General features: G+C 37.7%; 1 protein-coding gene across 4 annotated transcripts in view; it reads left to right on the forward strand.

The window, feature by feature from the left end:
* The first annotated feature begins 15,588 nt into the window (after positions 1 to 15,588).
* Positions 15,589 to 26,026, forward strand: part of Hmgn3 (high mobility group nucleosomal binding domain 3) — a 31,109-nt gene continuing 20,671 nt past the window's right edge. For 2 of the 4 annotated variants that reach the window (XM_046420693.2, XM_046420692.2), the window contains exon 1: positions 15,590 to 15,783. In XM_046420693.2, coding sequence (XP_046276649.1) covers positions 15,769 to 15,783 — 15 coding nt within the window. In that variant the 5' untranslated portion in view covers positions 15,590 to 15,768. Of the gene's footprint in view, positions 15,784 to 26,026 lie in introns of all 4 variants that reach the window. The other 2 variants (XM_046420691.2, XM_046420694.2) reach the window with 2 other exon arrangements.

Genomic DNA, 26,026 nt, shown 5'->3' on the forward strand with positions numbered 1-26,026 from the left:
CAGTGGTAGAGTGCTTGCTGAGCATATGTGAGGCCTGGGGTTCAATTCATAAAACCCCAACCCCTAAACAAAAACAGGAAGAATGAGCAACATATAACAGTGATTGGCCTGTGACAAACCAATATTAGACTGGGTAGAGGTTTTAGAATCCCTACTTTGAAGGTGAGGAATAGGTTCCTTATGGATTTTCTGGTGGAGCTCCTTGTCCATTGATGAATCTCCATGATTCTTGGATACCTGGATTCTTGGGAAAGGTCCTAATTTAGCTTGTCTCATGTCATCATTGAAGAAATGTCTGCCTTTAAGGATAAACACCTTCCCCAGCCGGTTTCCTACCTTTAGGGTAGGAAGGCCAAGAGCCATTTTAAATCTCAAAGAACCAGTCTAGATGGGAGCCTCTTATTAATAGTACAACTGTCTTACAAACTTAACTGTGGTTAACTCCTTACCTACTTCTTTCTAGAAAGTTTTCTTTATCATATTTATGTGCTGTCTGGCCCAATGTCTCTCTGTTCTCAATTGATATCTCTTCCCCACCCACCTCTTTTTCTACCCCCCCATTAACCTGCCCCATCCTGAGTGGTAGGTTCCCTGAGCCCAGCAATGAGAGTTTTCCACCTAAACTGGTTTAAGACCTTTTTAGTTATTTGATCCAACTGAAAGCAGTGACTACACCCTAATCCATGATCAGTGATCTGATCTTTGATGCAAAGTGGAGTTTTAACAGGCCTTTGCTATTTAAAGCATCAATTTTATCTTTGTATATAGGAGTGATACTGGGGACCTGGGGTCTTGCTAGGCAAGTGCTCTACCACTGAGCCACATCCCCAGACTTTATTTTATTTTGAGACAAGTTTTCTCTAAGTTGCCCAGGATAGCCTCAAACTTGTGATCCTCCCACCTCAGCCTCCCAAGTAGCTGGATTGCAAGTGTGTGCTATGGTGTCCAACTCAGTTCTATTGTTTAGTTTGAAAGGCAATAGTCTTTACACTATGTCTTCTTCAGATCTCACAGCTCTTCCATAAGCCACAAAATTCTTTTTTTTAATTTTTATTGTTAGTTGTTGAAAACATTACATAGATCTTGATATATCATATTTCACACTTTGATTCAAGTGGGTTATGAACTCCCATTTTTACCTCGTATACAGATTGCAGGATCACATCAGTTACACATCCATTGATTTACATATTGCCATACTAGTGTCTGTTGTATTCTGCTGCCTTTCCTATCCTCTACTATCCCCCCTCCCCTCCCCTCCCCTCTTCTCTCTCTACCCCCTCTACTGTCATTCATTTCTCCCCCTTGTATTATTTTTCCCTATCCCCTCACTTCCTCTTGTATGTGATTTTGTATAACCCTGAGGGTCTCCTTCCATTTCCATGCAATTTCCCTTCTCTCTCCCTTTCCCTCCCACCTCTCATCCCTGTTTAATGTTAATCTTCTTCTCAAGCTCTTCGTCCCTACTCTGTTCTTAGTTACTCTCCTTATATCAAAGAAGACATTTGGCATTTGTTTTTTAGGGATTGGCTAGCTTCACTCAGCATAATCTGCTCTAATGCCATCCATTTCCCTGCAAATTCTATGATTTTGTCATTTTTTAATGCAGAGTAATACTCCATTGTGTATAAATGCCACATTTTTTTTTATCCATTCATCTATTGAAGGGCATCTAGGTAGGTTCCACAGTCTTGCTATTGTGAATTGTGCTGCTATGAACATCGATGTAGCAGTGTCCCTGTAGCATGCTCTTTTTAGGTCTTTAGGGAATAGACCAAGAAGGGGAATAGCTGGGTCAAATGGTGGTTCCATTCCCAGCTTTCCAAGAAATCTCCATACTGCTTTCCAAATTGGCTGCACCAATTTGCAGTCCCACCAGCAATGTGCAAGTGTACCCTTTTCCCCACATCCTCGCCAGCACTTGTTGTTGTTTGACTTCCTAATGGCTGCCAATCTTACTGGAGTGAGATGGTATCATAGGGTGGTTTTGATTTGCATGTCTCTGACTGCTAGAGATGGTGAGCATTTTTTCATGTACTTGTTGATTGATTGTATGTCCTCCTCTGAGAAGTGTCTGTTCAGGTCCTTAGCCCATTTGTTGATTGGGTTATTTGTTATCTTATTTTCTAATTTTTTGAGTTCTTTGTATACTCTGGATATCAGGGTTCTATCTGAAGTGTGAGGAGTAGATTTGTTCCCAGGATGTAGGCTCCCTATTTACCTCTCTTATTGTTTCTTTTGCTGAGAAAAAACTTTTTAGTTTGAGTAAGTCCCATTTGTTGATTCTAGTTATTAACTCTTGTGTTATGGGTGTCCTACTGAGGAATTTGGAGCCCGACCCCACAGTATGTAGATCATAGCCAATTTTTTCTTCTATCAGACGCCGTGTCTCTGATTTGATATCAAGCTCCTTGATCCATTTTGAGTTAACTTTTGTGCATGGCGAGAGAAAGGGATTCAGTTTCATTTTGTTGCATATGGATTTCCAGTTTTCCCAGCACCATTTGTTGAAGATGCTATCCTTCCTCCATTGCATGCTTTTAGCCCCTTTATCAAATATAAGATAGTTGTAGTTTTGTGGATTGGTTTCTGTGTCCTCTATTCTGTACCATTGGTCCACCCGCCTGTTTTGGTACCAGTACCATGCTGTTTTTGTTACTATTGCTCTGTAGTATAGTTTGAAGTCTGGTATCGCTATACCGCCTGATTCACACTTCCTGCTTAGCATTGTTTTTGCTATTCTGGGTCTTTTATTTTTCCATATGAATTTCATGATTGCTTTCTCTATTTCTACAAGAAATGCCGTTGGGATTTTGATTGGCATTGCATTAAACCTATAGAGAACTTTTGGTAATATCGCCATTTTGATGATGTTAGTTCTGCCTATCCATGAACAGGGTATATTTTTCCATCTTCTAAGATCTTCTTCTACTTCTCTCTTTAGGGTTCTGTAGTTTTCATTGTATAAGTCTTTCACCTCTTTTGTTAGGTTGATTCCCAAGTATTTTATTTTATTTTTTTGAGGATATTGTGAATGGTGTGGTTGTCCTCATTTCCATTTCAGAGGATTTGTCGCTGATATACAGGAATGCCTTTGATTTATGCGTGTTGATTTTATATCCTGCCACTTTGCTGAATTCATTTATTAGCTCTAATAGTTTCTTTGTAGACCCTTTTGGGTCTGCTAGGTATAGAATCATGTCATCTGCAAATAGTGATAATTTAAGTTCTTCTTTTCCTATTTTGATGCCTTTAATTTCTTTCATCTGTCTAATTGCTCTGGCCAGTGTTTCGAGAACTATGTTGAACAGAAGTGGTGAGAGAGGGCATCCCTGTCTTGTTCCAGATTTTAGAGGGAATGCCTTCAATTTTTCTCCATTCAGAATGATGCTAGCCTGAGGCTTAGCATAGATTGCTTTTACAATATTGAGGTATGTTCCTGTTATCCCTAGTTTTTCTAGAGTTTTGAACATAAAGGGATGCTGTACTTTGTCGAATGCTTTTTCCGCATCTATTGAGATGATCACATGGTTCTTGTTTTTAAGTCTATTGATGTGGTGAATAACATTTATTGATTTCCGTATATTGAACCAGCCTTGCATCCCAGGGATGAATCCTACTTGGTCATGGTACACATTTTTTTTGATATGTTTTTGTATCCAATTTGCCAGAATTTTATTGAGGATTTTTGCATCTAGGTTCATTAGAGGTATTGGTCTGTAGTTTTCTTTCTTTGAAGTGTCTTTGTCTGGTTTAGGAATCAGGGTGATGTTGGCCTCGTAGAATGAATTTGGAAGTTTTCCCTCTTTTTCTATTTCCTGAAATAGCTTGAAAAGTATTGGTATTAGTTCCTCTTTAAAGGTTTTGTAAAACTCTGCTGTATACCCATCCAGTCCTGGGCTTTTCTTAGTTGGTAGTCTTTTGATGGTTTCTTCTATTTCCTCAATTGATATTGGTCTGTTTAGGTTGTCTATATCCTCCTGACTCAATCTGGGCAGATCATATGACTTAAGAAATTTATCAATGCCTTCACTATCTTCTATTTTATTGGAGTATAAGGATTCAAAATAATTTCTGATTATCTTCTGTATTTCTGAAGTGTCTGTTGTGATATTGCCTTTTTCATCCTGTATGCTAGTAATTTGAGTTCTCTCTCTTCTTCTCTTCATTAGCATGGCTAAGGGTCTGTCAATTTTATTTATTTTTTCAAAGAACCAACTTTTAGTTTTGTCAATTTATTCAATTGTTTCTTTTGTTTCGATTTCATTAATTTTAGCTCTGATTTTAATTATTTCTTGCCTTCTACATCTTTTGCTGTTGTTTTGCTCTTCTTTTTTCTAGGATTTTGAGATGAAGTATGAGATCATTTATTTGTTGGTTTTTTCTTTTTTTAAGGAATGAACTCCAAGCAATGAATTTTCCTCTTAGAACTGCTTTCAATGTGTCCCATAGATTCCAACATGTTGTGTCTGTGTTTTCATTTATCTGTAAGAATTTTTTAATTTCCTCCTTGATGTCTTCTATAACCCATTGATCATTCAGTAACCTATTGTTCATTCTCCAAGTGATGCATGATTTTTCCTTCCTTCTTTTATCGTTGATTTTCAGTTTCATTCCATTATGATCAGATAGGATGCATGGTATTATCTCTACTCCTTTATATTGTCTAAGAGTTGCCCTGTGACATAATATATGATCTATTTTTGAGAAGGATCCATGTGCTGCTGAGAAAAAAGTGTAACTGCTTGATGTTGGGTGGTATATTCTATATATGTCAATTAAGTCTAGGTTATTAATTGTGTTGTTGAGTTCTATAGTTTCCTTATTCAACTTTTGTTTGGAAGATCTGTCCAATGGTGAGAGAGGTGTGTTGAAGTCTCCCATGATTATTGTATGGTGTTCTATTAGACTCTTGAACTTGAGAAGAGTTTGTTTGATGAACATAGCTGCACCATTGTTAGGGGCATATATATTTATGATTGTTATGTCTTGTTGGTGTATGGTTCCCTTGAGCAGTATGTAGTGTCCCTCTTTATCCCTTTTGATTAACTTGGGCTTGAAATCTATTTTATTTGATATGAGTATGGACACTCCTGCTTGTTTCCGAAGTCCATATGAGTGATATGATTTTTCCCAACCTTTCACCTTCAGCCTATGTATGTCTTTTCCTATCAAATGCGTCTCCTGTAGGCAGCATATTGTTGGGTCTTGTTTTGTGATCCATTCTACTAGCCTGTGTCTCTTAATTGGTGAGTTTAAGCCATTAACATTTAGGGTTATTATTGAGATATGGGTTGTTCTTCCAGCCATATTTGTTTATTTCTGTTACTAAACATGGTTTGTTTTCCTCTTTGATTATTTCCCCCCCTTTACTGTCCTACCTCCCACTGTTGGTTTTCATTGTTATTTTCCATTTCCTCTTCCTGTAATGTTTTGCCGAGGATGTTTTGAAGAGATGGTTTTCTAGCTGCGAATTCTTTAAACTTTTGTTTGTCGTGGAAGGTTTTAATTTCATCTTCCATCCTGAAGCTTAATTTCGCTGGAAACACAATTCTTGGTTGGAACCCATTTTCTTTCAGTGTTTGAAATATGTTATTCCAGGATCTTCTAGCTTTCAGAGTCTGTGTTGAAAGATCAGCTGTTATCCTGATTGGTTTACCCCTAAATGTAATCTGCTTCCTTTCTCTTGTAGCTTTTAAAATTCTCTCCTTATTCTGTATGTTGGGCATCTTCATTATAATGTGTCTAGGTGTGGATCTCTTATGATTTTGCACATTCGGTATCCTGTAGGCTTCTAGGATTTGGGATTCTGTCTCATTCTTCAAGTCTGGGAAGTTTTCTCGTATTATTTCATTGAATAGATTGTTCATTCCTTTGGTTTGGACCTCTATACCTTCCTGTATCCCAATGACTCTTAAGTTTGGTCTCTTAATGTTATCCCATATTTCTTGGGTGTTCTGCTCATGGTTTCTTAACAGTCTTGCTGAGCTGTCTATGTTCTTTTCAAGTTGAAATACTTTGTTTTCATTGTCTGATGTTCTATCTTCTAAGTGTTCTACTCTGCTGGTAGTATTCTCCATTGAGTTTTTAAGTTGGTTTATTGCTTCCTGCATTTTTAGGATTTCTGTTTGTTTGTTTTTTATAACCTCTATCTCCCTGTATAGTTGATCTTTTGCTTCCTGGATTTGTTTATGTAATTCATTGTCGAAGTGATCTTTCATTGTCTGATTTTGCTGTCTAATGTCTTCCTTGAGACTACAGATCATCTGAAGCATGTATATCCTGAATTCTTTATCTGACATTCCATCTGCTGCACCTATTACCTCTTCTAAAGTTGAGTTGACCTGCATTGCTTGTGGTCCTTTCTTTCCTTGTGTTTTCATACTGCTCGTGTTTCTTTCTGCTTGGTGAAACTGTTGTGTTTTTGAAATTTTCCCCCTATATATTTATATTGCTCTTGTATAGTTGAAAATTCTCCCTCGCAGGGTCAGGCAGCGCCTATGCTCCTCCTCCAATTGGGGTGATCTGTCTACCACGCTGACGGGCCGCTGGGCCTTTTCTGCCAGTTGGTCGCAGGTCTGCCTACCTTGGAGGCGCAGGCGGCAGCTCTGCTCTGCCCCTCCTCCAATTGGGGTGTCGTGACTACCACGCTGGCGGGCTGCTGGGCCTGTTCCGGGCACGGGTGGTGGCTCTGTTCTGCCCCTACTCCAATTGGGGTGACGTGTGTACCACGCCGGCAGGCCGCTGGGCCTGTTCCGCCGGTTGGTCGCAGGTCTGCCTACCTAGCGGGCATGGGCGGTGGCTCTGCTCTGCCCCTACTCCAAATGGGGTGACGTGTTTGCCGCCCCGGCAGGCCGCTGGGCCTGTTCCACTGGTGGGTTGCAGGTCTGCCTACCTTGTGTGCTCGGGCGGTGGCTCTGCTCTGCCCCTACTTCAATTGGGGTGTCGTGACTACCACACTGGCAGGCCACTGGGCCTGTTCCGGGCGCGGGCGAAGGCTCTGCTCTGCCCCTACTCCAATTGGGGTGACGTGACTGCCACACCGGCGGGCCGCTGGGCCTGTTCCAGGCGCGGGCAGCGGCTCTGCTCTGCCCCTCTGGCTTGATGACAAAGTGAGAGAGACTCGGGTGTTTGTGACTCACTTTCTTTACCAGGAGACCAACTGTTTCTGTCACCGCTGGTATGGATGAAGTTCTCTCCTCCGCCGCTTTCTGATGACATCAGATCTCTGCCATGTTGGTATCCCATGCGAATGGCAGCATTTCGTTCCCTTTGCCGGGTGACCAAAGCAACGGGTGAGTCCTGACCGGCCCTCACAAGCCCCGTCTCAATCCTGTTGCCACTGCCTATGAAGGCTCGGTTGGTATTTACCTCCACAGTATTCAGCAGGACCCGGACCGAGAAGCAGTTTCTGTGGGTTCTTTAGCCCTGGGCCAGAGCAGTTCCAGGAGCCAGAATTCGGCCGCTCCAGGCTTGGTGTATGTTCTGATAGGAGCAGGCTCCAAGAAGCAGTTTCCGCGGGGTCTTTAGCACTGAGCCTGAGTAATTTGTCTGCGAGGCGCAGGCGAATGGCAGCCTGAAATTACCTGTTCTATGGCTGAATGAGCTGCGATCAGTCGAAAACCCCCTAAATTCTTAAATCTTTCTCTTCTTCCATTGGGAAAGGGAAGGGGAATTCTCTTCTCTGCAATGGAATCCAGAGTTGCAGAGATTCTATTAGAGTTATAAGTCCCTGAATTTGCAAATTCTGTATTCTCTAATTTGTCCTTATAAATTAACCAGTTCTTCTCTGAACATATTTCTTTCTTATAATATATTGTTAAATGCAGCTAGTAGCTGACGATAAACAGTAATAAGAATCTTTTTAAAACCTTTTCCCTAAAGTTAGGTATGCCATTTGCCTTCCAATTTACTGCAGACAATTTTATCAAATATTTCACTATGAGAAAACATGTATTTCCATTGCTCCAGTCCTCAGTGATAGTTCCCTGATTCTCTTTGTCCAGTAGTTAAGTCAAATTCATGTATTGTATTTTATATTCAAGCAATAACCTATTTAATTCTAAGTTCTATGCCATTCAGGACAAGACAGGTAAATCTGTGGTAACAAACATTCCCAAATTTCAGCAACTTAAATAAGAGTTTATTTTCACTTGTGCTTCATGTCCTTGGAGGGATTCTTCAAAAGGCTCTGTCCACCATGATTACTCAAAGGTACCCAAGACAATCTCTATCTCAGCATCTGCTTCTATGATCATTACTTCTACTGGAAGAGCATGTATCTCTTAAAGCCAGAAAAATTTAGTAAACAGCTCTAACAGATGCTCCAAAGCTCTGGATTCCATTGCAAGAAATAGAATCCCCTCTTCCCAAAGGAAGGAGGTAGAGATTCAAGAATTCAGTGGATTATGGCACAGCTGGGAGAACCAAAGAAACAAACTCGAGGTTAAGAGGACATTAAATAAAAGAAACGGGTTCTTGGTTGTAAGAAAATCTATCCCCAGAACCAAGTCCATGAAATAAGCTACATCTCTGAATCCACTGATTATTAGGACTCAGTGACAGTAAGTCCTCACTTTCTCAGTCAGGAAGCCACTATTGCTGACAATTACTGGTCAGACCTGTTACAGTCTCTGCTTACAGAATGGATGTAGGGAGACCCACCTCTCAAACCCCCAAAGCTGTTGCATGGGATCTTTGCTGATGTTGTTGTAGGAAAACAAAAAGCAGCAGACACAGCAGATAGAGCACAAGTGTGGACTCTCCCTAACCTCCATTTTCTAAATCTCGTGCTAGTGTGTGTGATTAGCCAAATGCATATCATATCTGGGACCCCAGCTGCACTGGGGACTCTATGGATCTGTGCATCTGTGATGTGGGTGCTAGGAGGCACACTGCAACAAACAGGAAACTGAGCAAAAATCCAATTTCTCCATCCCTTAAAATATAGCAGCAGGCCATATTGTAGGGCACTACATTCTATGGCAACAATAAAATACTACATAATTTTTATCCCTGCCTACTTTAAAATAATTTTACGAGAGTTACACTACATGTTTATAATCGGTCCCTCTGGGATTCAGGAAGTTAAAATCTTCCAGGGCTCTCTTTTATAATCTAAAGAGAAACATAACATACTTGCTTCGAACAAAATTCGTTAAGTATCATGCTTCAGGCACATGTGAATCCCCATAATTTAATAGTAGATGCTCTTCAGTTTTCATACCAGTTCTATGGAGCAGTGTATCAATTAGGGATTGTTTTCAGTTGCACTTTACAGATATCCCCTGGAGGAACTTGATCAAACAGGGTGTTTATTTTGCAGATATGAGAGGGCCAAAACAGAGACTCAGGCGCCTCTTTCTGCTTTCATCCTTACCTTGTGCCCCTCATCTTTAGAGACATAATAAGATCCCCATTCCCCTTCTTGACATTGTCAGCAACTTCCAGGATGGAAGGAGGGGGAGAACAAAGGCAGAGGGCTGGTTCTGCCAGGGTTGTAGGTGTGTTTATACTACCACCTCCTGACTTCTGTGACTTCCACATCCCAGCAGGGAGGGTGTCACATAGCAACCTCTATCTACAGGGGACCTGGGAAACTAAAGTCTTTGTTTTGTTTTGCTTTGGCCAGGACTATTGCTGAAATCAGAATTCTGTTATATAAAGGAATAAAGCTGGTGTGAATATTGGGAAGGTAACGAGCCATATCTGCCTTAGATAAACACTATTTTCTTAATTTTACAATAAGAAAACCAAGGTTCAAAAAGGTTATGTGATCATAGTTCAGTGACTTGGATTTGAATTTGCATATATAACTTCAAATTTAGGACTTTTGATAAAACATTTACTTTTAAAATGGTAAAGGCTTAAAAAAACTTTAACATCTAAAGATGCAAATCAGATTATTAAAAAATATTTTGTTTCATGTTCTAGAGAACAGATGTGGAAATGAAAAGGTGGAAGGAAGAGAGATTTTCAATGGGGATAACATAATCTCGTGCTTAAAAAAAAAAAAAGTCTACTTAAAAGCAACCTTGAAGATCACGGCACGTTTTCAGACAATTTCTCCACTGCTGAGTAAAAATTTATAGCATTGTGGTTAGAATTCATTCTGACCTGGCAATATTCTATTGCCTCTATTAATTCCTACTTAATACTTCAGAATTAGAATACCTGGGGAAAAAAGCTACCCTGAAAATCATCTCCAGTTGCTACATGATAGTTTATAGAATGATTCATTTGATTCTCATATTCTTAAACCTGGGATTCTTCACTTTCATTGAGAAAAGGAAAACAGTACAATCTGCTCAGGAAGGCAGGACTGTTGTGATGACGATGGTAATCGGGCTATTGGGTCTCTTACAAGCTCCCAGTGATTCTGGAATCTGAAGAAATATAGGAGACAACAGAAATGGGTAGACCCCCTGGTTAGAGGGCAGGGTGTGGTCCTATTTGAGAGCAAGCTGGCAATAACAGGAGGCCATGAGAAGATGTAACTCAGCCCTAGAGTTCACAACAACTCTTTACAGGTCTTGGTCATCTTGTAGCTTTTTCCTTAGGAGAATGGAAGTCAACCTTACTTTGCTGTGTCCTCACCATGAAACTTGAGGGTTTCCCTCAATTTTTGCATCCTGGAACCTGGCTAGTTCTTGGCACTGGACATGCTAATGCTCTGGCAGAAAGGGATTGCTAAACAAACGTGACCCAGTCCCTGTGTCCAGCTACTGAGCATTCTTAATTCATCTCCAAATGCCATTTGGGAGAAACAAAGAACAAATTAATTGCACTTTTGTGAGTTTAAGCAGCAGCAGCAAGAAGAAGGAGGTGAGGGAAATAGCACAGAAACTGAACTGAAAATGACTGAGGGTGGGAAAACTATAAAACACATTTGGGGTAAACAATCTACACACATTAAATTTGATTGAGGGCTGGAGAAAAAAGAAGTGGGTTCCTGTCTGAAGGTCACAGAATGCTCTGGCCCCTCTTGCAGTTAATAATTACAAGATATGCTTGTACAATCATTCGCATAACTGTGAGAGTGTGGCTTGCAGGACTTTGGCTTAGGACAATCTCCCTAGGTTAGGTTCTCTTTGGAGATATGGTGTCAAGGATTTTATTTTAATCTTGCAGGGGCTCACGAAGCTGCCTAGAGTGACGCTTGGGAAAATGGAAGAGATGTTTTTTAGGTATCAGGATGTGAACAGTTTTTAATCACCCTTCAGGCCTCCTGCAAGTAAGGAAGAGGAAGAATGTGAAAAGAACAGCTAGGGCTCATAACCTGGAATTAAGAAATGAAGCACAAGCTGAGGTCTATGAAGGAGGAGTTTTACCTGTAGAACTGTGCTCCTGCTTTGAAAGTGTGTTAAAAAGTCATCAGGATTTATAGATATACATGATCAAAATCTAAGTGCAGTTGGCCCTTTTTATCCACAAGTTCTACCTCCACAGATTCAACCAACCACAGATCAAAAATATCAGGGAAAAAAAGTTACATCTGTACTAAACTTGTGAACATTTTCAACCTGTTATTATTCCCTTAAAAATACCATAATGACTGTGTTCACAGCATTTACATGGTGTTAGGTACTAGAAGCAATCTAGAGATAGATTCCAAATACACAGAGGATGCATGTAAATTATATGAAAATACTATGATGTTTTATAAGTAGACTTATGCATCCCCAGATTTGGTTATCTATAGGGGATCCTGGAACCAGAGATGACTATACTAGCATTTAGTGTATATTTGTTAAAAGAAGAGGCCTGGTTTAGAATTCTCCAATTCTAGTGTAAGAATAGTCTGAGAAGCTAATTGAAATGTGTATTCCAAGGCCTAATCATAAGATTTCAATTCAGTATGTTGGAACTGGGGTCTAGGAATATGCATTGTTGTCAAGTAGCTCGTGTGATTTGGGACCAGTGGCTCTTGAATTGTATTGGTTGCTTTGTAAAATCTAACCTATAAAAATGAACCTTAGTGAAAAGTTAGCATGCAGTCACATTAGAAACTTGAGTGACAAAATGCAAACCAAATGGAGTATTCTTTTGCTACCTTTTGTTTGTTGTTTTGTTATATTTTTGAATGCACCTGAGAATTCTTTGGCCTGTTTACTGAAGGACCATAACATAACCTGGAATTACAGAGCTACCACAAGCAACAATGTACAAATTCTAGGTCTGACTTCTCCAGCAGTTTGCCATTACTTAGAGCAAATGTCTAAGGAAGCTGTACCTGCCTCATAGAGGGAAAGGGACAGACAAAGAAGGATGTTTTCTACAAAATGATCCTCTCCATTTGAAGCTTCCATTCAAAATTTCCTTTCAAGATATGAAGTCAAACACCATTTTTTTCCAGAGGATCAACTTTCTGGAGCCCCAGAGTTCCACAAACTTCATTAGCTGTGCAGTAATTTTAAAATATTTTTCACCAAGACCAATAGTAAAAATTCATTTCCCATCACAATTCAATACACTACACACATAGACACACACACATAAATACACATGCACCACATGTATATCATGTGTGTTTATGTGCACATGTATGGAAAATGGAAACAATCATTTTATAAAACATTACTTACCTCTGCCATGTGAAAAAGCATTCTGGTTTTCTATGCTTGGCCCTTTTTCTTTCCTTTCTCTACTTCTTTCCCCCTCTCTCTCCATTTCCTTGGTGATAATCATGACACTGTAAATAGTTTTGCCTTGTTGTTCAAAAAGTGCTGAGATAGGTGTAGAATTCCAACAGTTCTGAGGAGGAAAAAGGGAGTTGGATAAACAAAGTTTATTCACTAATTTGCCTCTTTCATTCTTATGCAGTAACTCCCTTAATTTACCTATTATCTATCTTAGCTAATGTAGCATCTGTATCCTATAAAGATGCTTTTACTATTTTAGAGTTTTATAGTATGAAAACAACAGAAATGCTTAGTGAAATTTAATAAAAAATAAACGAGTCTTTACTTCTTACCAGGGTGTCCTCTGCACTATCTTGCACATGGTGTGCTCATTTCTGCCCAGGTGTCTTTATCTCTTAAACTGGAATTCTAGCTACCTACTGATCATTCTTTTTGCCTATTCTTCTAACTTCCAGTGTTGCCAGTGGAGATCAGTGTTGATTTTCCCAGATCTTGAAGGCTACTAAAGGAACAAGGGAGAACACTCCCTCCTCCAGTCCCACTCAGTCAGGTGCAATCCACATCAAAGGACAGATAACCATTTGTATTTTTCAACCAAAGTTGTTAGTTTCAGTATTTGTAAATGAGCTAAAAGGCTCAAATTACTTAAGGTTCTTCCGTAATCAACTTTCTTTTTCCAGCTAGCAAGCTTCAATTTCATTACAATCATTTTATTAGGTGCATTTAAAATAATCACAATTTTGTTTGCTGTTGTTAACTGAGCATTTGGCCTTGCAAGATATCAACTAAAGAAACCAATTTTGTGATTCTTAGCCCTAAAGACTAAAGCTTTCTTCTGACACCTTTAAATTTTCATGAAGAAAAACAATTCAACCCAGATCTCAAGTGCTACCCAGCATCTTTCCCATACATCATATTAAAATTATCTTTCCAGGCCAGTGTGCATCCCTATAATCCCAGTAGCTAGAGAGGATAAGGCTGGAGTAATCCCAATAGCTGGAGAGGCTAAGGCTGAAGGATTGCAAATTTAAGGCCAGCCTCAAGCTTCAGTAACTTAGCAAAACCCTAGGTGACTTAGTGAGATACTGTCTCAAAATAAAAATATAAAAATAAAAAGGGCTGGGGATGTTCCTCAGTGGTTAAGCACCTTTGGGATGTGTGTGTGTGTGTGTGTGTGCATTCCCTGACTTTTTTTGAACTATCAGGCTGTTGGCAAATTAACTTTATCATAAGACATGTTCATTATATTATTTTAATATAGTAAATTTATTAATCTCTACATTTTTATGAAGCTCTAAAGCAATGAATTGATTTTATCTTTGTTCTTTCAAGTATATTGTTTTCCACTGAATGCCAAAGAGCAAGGAATCTACCAAAGACAATCGGTGTCAGGACAAAATGATAAAGGCACTAATTTGAAAAGACTTATTGACCATAAATAAGTCAATAGGAGCAATTAAAAATAATAATGATATCAGTAGATTGGAGCATGCCAAATAATAATAGCAAAAGGCTGAAACACATGAGTTTATAAAGATATTCCAAAAAGAAAGTCATCAATCCATTCTAAGAATATCAATTCATTTATTCTGAAAATTAAGAAATAAAATTAAGGTATTAAAATGTATTGCTTGATTGCATTGTTTAATACATATTTACAGTCTCCATGTGACCAAAATGGATTTGGTCATATTTGTAGTTTAAGGCTTCAATACATTTTCCTATGATGTGAACTTTGCCTTCTAAGATGATTCTGAAACTAAACTTGCCTAATTTTGTTTTTCAATAATTTTGTATGAACGAAATCATTCAGTATGGTCTTCTGTATTTGGCTTCTATCACCTAGCACTTTTTGTTGTTTATCCATGTAGGACCGTTTGTTTCTTTTTATTGCTCAGTAGTATTCCGTTGTATATGTTTATCACAATTTGCTTAACCATTCATTGGCACTTTTACTGCATTTGTTGAAATGATCATATTTTTCTTTTATTGCATTATTATGGTGAACTACATTGGTTGATCTTAAATTTGTATCCTCAGGCTAAACACTGGTCACATATTATTCTTCAATTGTTGAGTTTGATTTATTAAAATTTTGTTCACTACTATGTTTACAAAGCATATTGGTCTAGAACTTTCTTTTGAGTTTTTTCACTGGTTTTGTTACCAGGGTAAAATTACTCTTATAAAATAAAGTCATAAGTATTTTTGAAATGCCTGTTCAATGCACTGCAGAACTTCGAGAAACATTAAACTATGCACAAAATATGACATGATAGGTGTCATTTAAACATGTATTTCAAATATTTCTAAACTTGTTCATTTTCGCCCTGGTTGTTATTTCCATAGAAAACATATTCTATTCATCTTCACACCTAGCTTGAGGTTGGCTGAATTAGTGGGTTACTTGTAATCATGGACTTTAGAAAATATTAGTGGGTAACCTGTAATCATGGACTTTAGAAAATAAGAGCTAAGCAAGTTTAGAGATTCCTCTTCCTAGATTCGTAGAGGGGGAAACTGAGATCCTCAAAGATTGCAAGACACTTCTAGAAGTGAGCACCTTCCTAACCTTTACTAGTCTCCATCTTTTCAACATTCATCACAAGCTTTTTAGGGTAAGAAATAAGTAAACTACCTGCTGGGTATATATTTATATTGTCAAGTTAATGCGTCCATCCGTACATTTTTTTTTCTTCTATGAAGATGCATACCGTTCTAATTGATACAATCCAAAGAAGCAGTAAAACAATAAAACTCCAGGATTGTGTGGCCCGAAGGCTACTAGTTGAACTGGGCATGCTCAGTCGCCAGGCAGATTTTTCAGTGAAGTGGAAACTACAACAGCGCGTACAGTGCGCGCGGAGGTGGGCGTGCCCTCGTGGAATTTAGAACGTTGCCTCAGCCAATGGGGCCTCGCGGCCGGCTGGGGGAATCTCTCATTGGAGGAACGGGAAGCGAGAGAGTGGAGGGCCTCGGGAGGGAGCCGCTGAGGTGCAGGTCGGAGAGGCCGGGCTACGTTGTGCCCCGCGCGTGAACAGCTTCAGCGGCAGAGGCAGCATCCAACCGTGGTGCCAGCAGATCCAGCCCGTTGCTTTACTTTTTTTGCTGCACCAATATAGTCATTATGCCGAAGAGAAAGGTAAGTCTTACCTAAAAAGATTTTCATAGGCCTTCAGTTGCGCTTACAGCAAATCCTGTCTTTGCCATGGACGCGCCGAATTCGCGCAGTAGTAACTCGGGAATTGGGGATCTCTTTACTGCTCCACACTTGTTTTCAGATGCCTGTTGCAGGCATTACTCTCTCTCTCCTTCTCTCCCTCCTTCTGTCCCCATCGATCTCTGAATGTTACTTTCTCTCCAGCGACGCGGCTTCCCCTCTTTATGAACTCATTCTCACTGGAATGGTTTGCACTTCCAAGTAAGCAGCAAAAGAGATTTCTATTTCCCCTTGTAGGAGGAGAGTTTTCCTCTTTACAAACTCCAGATTGTGATTAGTGTGAAAGAGAAATCAACGAGAGGAGGAAAAAAACTACGAGCATTAGGAAATCGAAAATAAATAAATAAAATCGGGCAGATGTTGAGATTGTCCCCGTATGGGCCGTGCCCACTGTGCCGCGGTGGCTCTGAGGCTAAGAGGGAAAGCCATGTTTAAAATAGCGCCCACCCACTGCTCTCCTCAGCTGCAGACCCGTATGTACCAACTCTGGTGTCAATCAGGGCTGGGGACTGCGCAGGCGGGGCCCGGGCGGCCTGGACCTACTAGTAGTTCGCTGTGAGAGCCGCGGAGTTGGCAGCGTGAAAGATCTGAACGCGCCGCGGACGCCTGGCGTGGCTGGTCCAAGGTCAGGGGCCACCGGTTGTCCCTGAACTCACACTGGTTCGTTCTAGCGCTCGTCGGTGCACAGAAGGAAGCGGGGTCATTTGAGACTTCCCCGGCTTCTTGAGGACTGTGTGCCCTCACGCACTGTGTTCTTTTCCTCTCAGGCCTCATACTCCAAGTACCACGCGTGGGGGCACATATTTCCTTCGGGGTCGGGATGCGACTTGACATTGTTCCAGCAAGGGAAAGGAAATCTTTCCCCCTTCCTGGGGAAGCTGGTGTGTGACCCAATGGTTACTAAGAAAATGCTTTGCACCTTCCAACCAAAGTGCCCCAGGGTTTCCAAGAAATCAATAGTGTGACTATTAAACTTGAAGTAAAATTACAAATAATAAACTACCTTATTAATTAAAGACTGTGGACTGGGTGTGGGGGAGGGAAGGAGGGAGGGAGGGGGAAAGAGAGAGAGAGAGAGAGAGGGGAGAGAGAGAATGAACTATTTTAAAATACTGGACCTTTTAAAATCCAGAATCTTTTACATTCTTATTTGTTATCACCGAGAATTTGGAGTAAACATGTCTCCTACTCCTCTTTTTTTTAAAAAAATAATAATTAAAACAGTTTTTAAAAAAATTCTTAAAGAGTTCTGTGTGAACATACTCTGTGCCTCATGCTTTTGACTTGCATTATCTCATTGAATCTCAGAACTCTTTGAGCAGGTATTAACCTCATTGAACCGTACTTAAGACATAAATTACCCAACCTCTCACCAACCCATAGGTAATAGCAAAGATCGAATCAAATGCTGTAAATCCCACAGTCCTTACACCGACCATTATTTACTCTTCATTTAGTGATGGGTAGGACAAGAGGAATTTAGGAAATCTAAAGTGACTTCTAACTTAAGAAGATGGATGGTATTTTAAGAATATTAGTATTTAGGACTCATTATTTAAATTTAATTTTTATAAAAGTATTTATTTTTTAGTGCTACTGTACTAAAACGAGTATATTAAACTGATGTTACCATTTTCAGCATTTATCTGAGGGTTAATTATGGGTTTGGACTTCTAGTGGAACCCAGTGAAATAATCAAGAAATGAATTATAAAGTAAATTGGAGCCATCTTGTTCCCTGGGAATTATAACAAATGTTTAGATAAACAGCAGGTTAGATGTGCATCTTTATGTACAATAAACCCAAACTTTGGAACTTTACCTTGTTCAAGAACCAGAGCTGTTAAAACCATCACCCTGACTTTATGTCACTGCCCACCTCTCTCAAGGAGACAGAAGGGAGCAAAAGAAGAACAGTAGAACAACTGGCTTTGGAAGGCAAGAAAGAACTCCTATGAATGAGCTAACCAGCAATTCTATGTCTAGGGGCAAATCTGTATACAGGCACCTATATGTGGTTCTTTAGGACATCTGAAAGTTTTTTAGAGATGGAAAACTCTGCTTTATTAATGGGAAGGGTTTTTTATTTATAACTAGAGCTCAAAAACCTGGGTTGGTACCTGGGCTGAGGTAACCACAGATTAAACTTGGCTGTCAGGGCCATCCCATCTCTATCAGTCAAACCTTAGAGCTCTCCCATGGAATCCTGGAGTTCATGGAACTTACATTGGCAACCACTGTCAATAGGTAAAGCCTACCTCCATGTAAGGGGAAAAAAAGAAGAAGAAGGAGAACTGGAGATGATCCGTGCATAGCTCTTGGAGATCTGTACAGTTGATAACTGCCAAAGCATTTACGTACTACTTCACAATATTTTCTTTGCCTGAACAACTGCCGATTCTACATTATAATCAGCTTCAAAAGTGCCCCCATGGCAATACATTTTTGCCATCTTAGTTCCTTATATCTCTTTACCTTGAAATCAAGAAATATTATTTAATGAACTTCTTTCTAAGCTGTCCTGCAGAACAAGAAGTGGTACTAGTAAAGTCAATGAAAAGATCTGGAGTCCTAGTACTATTTTAATGTTGTTAAGGACATGCAGTTTGCTCTCTTGGAGCTTATGTTTAATTTAATGAAGGAATAAGACTAGCAGGCACAAAACTGTTCAACAACATTTAGTCCATGCATATGTTGCAGAATGTTTAGTAAGATTTCAAAGGCTCTACCATAGATAAGAAAACAAAACTGAATTTGGACTGGTCTTGAAAATGTGGATAGGACTCAAATACACAAAGACAAAATCAGAGTCCTTTCCTGTTATCAGGCATTCGAATGCCCCTTCTGATTGTATCTTTATATGACTAGGTCTCAGTTACACAACTTCTAGGCCATAATATCATCCGCATGTAATATAAAATGGTCTTACTAAATATAAGTTTTATGTGTATATTTGTGGATAATAGTCACAGCAACATTAATCCAAAAAAAATTATGACCACTGTGTTATTTTTTTAAGCAAGAGAGCACTTAACAATGTGACCTGTGTCTGAGTTTGTAAGATTTAAGTTGAGTTTCCTGTTTTACTTAATGAGTGATGAATGAGTGAAAGAACAGGGGAAATATAACATTCATGGACTTCAGGGGACTGGCAATGGGACAGTGAGTAACTGAGTTCTAGGCTATTCTGATCAAACATCCACAAATGTCATGTCATTAAGTGATGATCTGATGTTCTAAAAAGAGGCATGAGCTAGCAAGGCCTAGAATCACAGTTCTGGCATGATTAGCAAGAGCAAACACATTTTCACATCCTTTTTATTTTTCTAGTTCCTCGTCCCTACAATTTTTGTGTCTAGTATTCAACATTGTAAATTCTCTACTGAAGCAGTTTATGAATTTGTCAGGCAAGCAGTGGTCTCTTTCCATTTAAGGGCTAAAGGAAGAAAAGTCTGTTGACACCTGACTTTGAAATTTTAAGTTGGATTTTTATCTTTTTTTCCAAATGGAGAGGCCCATTAGCATTGCGGTTGGCATAGGGGATGCTTAATTAACAATGCTCAAGATTTCGGATAATCTTTCAATAGAATATCATTTGTTATAATAGCAAAGACAGAAACCATAAATGAAAATATATATATAAATATATATATATATATATATATATATATATATATATATATATATACACACACACACACACACACACACATTTAGCTAGATAAAAATAAATAGTTCAATATAGAAAAAAACCCAAAGTTTTAAATTTTATGAAAAGATGGGAAAAGTATTCATACCGGATATCACTGAAAACGTTTTGCTATTTTAAGAAGGTAAGAGTCTTATGTGTCTTTATGGAAAAGATGGATATCCTTATTGGAAAAATAAACCCAAGTAGATGAAAATGTTTAGTTTTACTAGAAGTCAAAATATGTACATTATTAATAATGATGAGATTTTTTTTAAAAAAATCTGGTTAAAAAAGATTGAAAGTATCACAGTCCAGTGCACTCTCAAGGAATGTGGATGAGAGTTAAATTTCCTTTAAAAAAATAAATAAATAAATTAAGAACTTATTGAAGATGACCTGCTTACTATAAAGTCCATTCATCCATTGAAAATGTACAATTTGGTGATTTTTAGTAAATTAGAGAGTTGTTCAACCATTCCCTTTATCCGGTTCAATAGCTTTTCCATAACCTCAGAAAAGTTCCTCATATTGTTTGCATCCAATCTCTATTTCCATCTCAACCCCGCACAGTCACTGATATACTTTTTTTCTCTCTAGATTTGCCTTCTCTGGGAATTTTATATAAAAGGAATCACACACCATGTAGTCTTTTGTTTCTGATTTCTTTCACTCTGTATATTGGTTTTGATGTTCATATATGTGGTAGCAGGTATCGATGCTTCATTGTTTTTATTGTCTAATAATATCCCATCTATGGATGTACTACTTTTTGTTTATCTTTTTACAAGTTGATGGACATTGGATTGTTTCAACTTCCAGTTATTATAAATAATTCTGTGATGAATATTTGTGTTTAATTCCATGGATATATATTTTCATTGAAGATTCTGAAAAGTAGAACTGGTAGGTGATGTGAAAAATCTATGTTTAACATTTCAAGAAACTTCCAGACTGTTTTCCAAAGGGCATGAGGATTCCAATTTCTCCACCTCCTTGTTTATACCGGGTATAATCAGGTGTTTTTTGCTCATAGACATTCTAATAAATTCTATTTAATTTCCGTAATAACTAATGATAATGAGCACCTTTTCATATGTTAACTAGCATTATATGTATTTTTTAAATAAATGTCCGTTCACATAATTTTTGCTCACTTTTAATCTGGGTTGTTTATCTTATTAAAGAATTGTAAGTGTTCTTTATATATTTTATATATAAGTTCTTTATCATATGTACGATTTGTAGATTATTTTCTTTCAGTTTTGGCCTTTAATTTTTTTTATTGGTGCCTTTTGAGAACAAAAGTCTTAAACTTTTATGTAGTTCATTTAGTGTCATATGTAATAAATTTTTACTTCTATAAAAACAGAAGCTTTATAGATCTAAATGTTATATTTAGCTGTATTATACATTTTGGCTAATTTTACATATGAGATAAGGATGTAAATTCTGCTTTTTTTTCTTTTTCTTTTTTCTTTATTTTCACATGTAGATGCAAGTTATTTCAGCACCATTATTGAAAAGATCATCCTTTCTGCACTGAATTGCCTAGGCACTTTTGTCAAAACTTAGTGCATTGTAAATGTAAAGCTTTATTTCTGGGCTCTCAATTATGTTCCATTACTTTAATTCTGTCCTTACACAAAAACTTGTTTTCTATGATTTTGTAACAAGATTTTAAATCTGATAGTGCCAGCCCTCCACTTTTAAAAATTAGGTTCTTTGTGTTTCCATATAAAATTTAAAGTCAGTTTATAAATTTCTACACAAAAACTCATCATAATTTTGATAGAGATAGATTTGAATCTATAAATTAATTTGAGGAGAATTGCCTTCCTAGTGGCAGGTCTCCCAATCTGAATATGAATGGGCCTACCATCCATAAATTCTTTCTGAGTTCAGTTTAGTTAAATATTGATTTGAAACCTATATTTGAGTAAAGGCTCAAAAATGTCAGGGCTGTACATTTTATTCATTCAATCCACTCCATGTTAAACATACATTCATTGAGCATCACCTTTATGCAAGGTACACCACCTTGGTAATTAAGTGAAAAAAGTATTGTTTTTTTCAACCCTTTTAAGAGTGAATGAGTTAAAGTCCTTGTCATTAAGGATCTTTCAGTCTCACAGGGTAGGTAAAACAGACATACATATAAATATTTACAATTCATGGCAAAAAGTGATAATTAGCTATGAGGAAAGTTATGAGCTTTGAGCATCCAAAGGTTTGGCCAAACTGAATGTCCAGAGAAGAAATATTAACAAAGAATTGTTTAATTAAAGGGTTGAAGGTTGTGGCTTTTAACATTTTTTTAGCAGTGCCCAGAATCTATTTTGATGTTTTTATACAAGCATGGAATATATATTATTTTAATTAGGATCCCCATCCTTGTGGATGTACATTATATTGAGATTAGACAAAGAGGATTGAAGGGAAAGGAGGAAGATAGGAATAGGAAAGACAGTGGAATGAATCTGACACAACTTTCCTATGTTCATGTATGAATACACCACACTAAATCTCAACCTCTGATTTTTAAAGGTTGTTGTCTGGCACCATGTTTCTAAATCAGCACAAGTTATTTGATCAATTACCTATTTCTGAATGAATCTGTATTGTAATCCTCCTAATTTGACTTGACCATGAAGTCTTTATTGGTTCTGATCTTTCTTTTATTCCCCATAACACCTACCAGAGGTGCTGTATTCGTTGAGTGAGTGATCAAAGAATTGTTTTCAAGGGGAGAAAGTAGTTAAGTAGAGGGTAGTTAAATATTTCGTATGCTTTTTGGAAAAAAAAAAAGTTCAGTGTGGTTCTAGCAGTCACCATTTAGCAGCTATATGATTTGGGGCAGCTTACTTGGCCTTTCCTTAAACTCCTATGATCCTAATTCTCTAGGACTCAGTTTCTCAGGGTAATAATATGTTCTACCTCATTGAGTTGTTGTAGGAGCTAAATGAGATGGTGAATATAAAGTACTTAGCACCATGGCTGGCAAGGGTAAAACAGTCAATGAATACTCATTATTGTGATGATGATATTTTTAATTAGTAAGAGAACCACAATGAAATAATAAGCTTGTAATAAACCTCAAGCTTCGTTTTAGAGGAGGACACATGACACATACAGCGGATGGGGAACAAGTAGACCTCATCCTGGATGTGTAATTAACTGCAGTTATGGAAGCAGATATTCAAGGGCCAAATAACAAATGTAGTGCTTTTGAAAGAACATAAGCTTTAATCTTGTGCATTTTTACTTGGTTGATTTTTCTTACAGAAAAAAAAATGTTTAAAAATATCTCCATATAACATTAAGATTCCCTTGGCAAATCAGTTAAGTAATCCTCTTTTCCTATATTTTCCCCCTAAAACGCTGCTTTTGTTTACACCAAAGTTAAATATATTCCACTTTTCTGCAGGGTACAATTTGGAAATGGTGACTGAAATAAATACCATTTAAGCTGTCTGCTTTCACAGTACCTAGTATGTTGAAATATGATGTTAGTCTCCTGAGTAATTTAAAAATCGGAGTTGAAGATAAACCAAATCAAAATGTTGAATTTCTTTTTCACTGACTGCTTATTTATTGTACATTTCACTGTCTTATTGAAGAATTCAGTCATATCACCTACTGGTTGTTGATCGAGATAGGTATTGAGTCCAGTAGTCTTATATCTTGTGGGCATGTCCTAAAACAGAGCCAGTTAGATGTGCCCAAGGCAAATGCATGTTCAGTCACACAAAACAAACAGTAAGCATTTTCAGAAGTAGGGAAACAGAGATTGATTTTAAATTTCAAAGTTGGTTTCAAATTTTAATATGTTAAAAGGAATTTGTATCAGTAATCAACAGAAATGTATTTATTATTTTAAAATTTAAAATAGCTACCATCATTGAATGTCTGTTTTAACAGTTCTGAGCTATGTGCTTTATATTCATTAAGCACCTTGGTTCAATGACATTATGTGAAATTATTAGAAATAAGCTTGTACAGGAAGTATTATAGTATAATTTTGCAATGTTCTCACAACAGTTCTGTGAGACTGTCCTCATCTCACAGAGAAGCCTTATTTATTATTACTATCTAGTGGGGACTTTATATGAGTCGGGCACTGTTTTTCACACTGTATTAGTAAACAGTCCCCCAACCACTCAGTAAGATGTGGACTCTCTGTTCTTAGCTCCATTTTACAAATGAGGAAGTTGAGACACCTAGACACTAACATATTTCCCCAAGGCCCTATAGAGCTGGAATTTCACTTCTAGAAGTCTGGTTTGGAGCCCTTGGTCTTTTTTAAGGAAAAAATAAATAAAATTGATTCTTTTTAGTTATACTTGACAGAGGAATCCATTTTGTTATAATTATACAAGCATAGGATATATCTTATTATAGTTAGAGTCCCATTCTTATGGATGTACATGGTGACGGGATTCACTATGTTGTTTTCATGTATGTACATGGGAAAATTATGTCAGACAGATCCTTTGATCTTAACCAGTGAGCCCTTCAGCCCTTCTCACACACAGGAGAGAATACTGGGATTTAGTGAGATTAGGAAGTTTCCTTGGGCCACACAGTTTGGGAGTAAAGCAAAGCAGCATTCTGATTCAAGCCTATTTTACTCAAGAATTTGCTTTTAATCATAATACCATAATACTTCCCATACATGTTTATTTATAATAGCTTCATATATTTTTATTTAAACTAAGATTCTTAAAGAATGAAAGAAGGAAGAATCAAGAGTGATATAAATATTGCATCATTTGTTTAAAAATGTTACCCTTTACTAAGACATAGGCTGATGCCATTCCTTCCAGGCCCCAGTTATAGGACGTTACCCAACAAGTCATCAACATCTGTAGCCTTATCTGAAGGCTGGCCTCAGTCTAGGCCTGTGCTTGGTAGGAAGGCACATTAAGTCTCCCAGCATTTCAGTAACTAATGGTCTCTGGGATTATATACAAGATAATGTGTACACACACACACACACACACACACACATATTTCTTCACTCAGCTACTGATTTTTTTGAATATTAAAAATCTAAAACTCTTTATGTTTTCTTTACATTTCATCCTGAACTGGTGGCTTTATTCTTTCCAATAAACCATGTCTTACTTGTTTGTTGTATATAATAATAAGGGTATTTACTCTATAACCAGAAACATGTAAATGCACTTGCATATTATACATTCTAGTCAGAGATTGTAATGAACGTATTCAGCCATTACTTACTTAGGTATTGGATTTTAAAAATGAGCAAGTGCTTTTGTTTTCAGAACTCAGCAAATAAGAATCAAAGCTTAATATCTATGAAAGTCTGTTATACATAGAATTACATAAATTTTTATTCCAGTGTTCTGGATTGCCAATTGATTAATTATAGACATAATTTTTTAAAGTGTATATTTTAAAGTATATATTATGTGCTCCTTGGACAAGGGTACAGATTAAGGTGTTTCCCAAAGTGGAAATTCTTGCTATTTAGCATCCCAAATCTGAGGCCAGTTTTGAAATTGGTAGTGCCAACACAAGTCACTTTGAGTGGTGTACTATTAAAGGTATGAACTTTGAGGCAGCCTGCCTTAGTCTGAATCATCCTCTTCTACTCACCAGCAGTGTTACCGAGTCATCTTCATAGGATTGTGGTAAGAATTAAATCACTTGATCATTGCCTTACATCTAAGTCCAATATTTATATATGTTTAATACTGTTATTCTTTGGCACTCCTTCCCTGGACTTTTCCCAAGATCCCACTGTCTGACATTCCCAGAATACACTGTACACTTCTGTTGTGTTGTAAATACAAGCATGTAAGCAGTTACAATGAATGAGATCTTCAGGTCCCTCCTTTCAAGTTTTACTGGTGAAGAAACTCAGGCCCACTGAAGTCAGTTGTGAGCCAGACTGGAATTCAGTTTTCTGATCCAGCTGGGTGCTTTCTCCATGATCTCACCCATAAAAAAAGTAACACATGGAAAAGATACCTTAGGTGAAGGAGTCACCTCAGACTAAAGAGATGTAGATTATTTTAAAATTTTTCTTTCATACTACAGGTATTCCTCCACTATTGAATTATGTATATTTACACTAATAAAATTGTATTAAACATACTTGAACATGACTTTATTTTTAGTTACCTTTTATATTTGATTATAAGTGAAATATTTTCCAAGTATTCCTCATTACAGTTCATCCAAAGCTTGCTCAGTTATTTTTATCTTGAGTAACAAAATATTTATGGAAGATATAGTAGCTTTCAGTGACCTTGTTATTAATGCAGTATAGTTTAATAGAAGTTACCTGTGAAATTGATTAGCCAAACCAGGGAGGAAATAGCAAAGGAAATTTTATACAGGTTTGATCATTAATACGGTGGTTAAAGTGACCTCTCAATTCCAACTATTGGTTATTTAAAGATTATTTTAAAAAGCAATGCTCATCAAGGGATTCCAAACATAGAGCTGC

Source organism: Marmota monax, unplaced genomic scaffold (assembly GCF_021218885.2).
Source record: "Marmota monax isolate L192 unplaced genomic scaffold, Marmota_monax_Labrador192_F-V1.1 WCK01_AAM20220418_F8-fsc00365, whole genome shotgun sequence".
Classification (NCBI taxonomy): Eukaryota; Metazoa; Chordata; class Mammalia; order Rodentia; family Sciuridae; genus Marmota; species Marmota monax.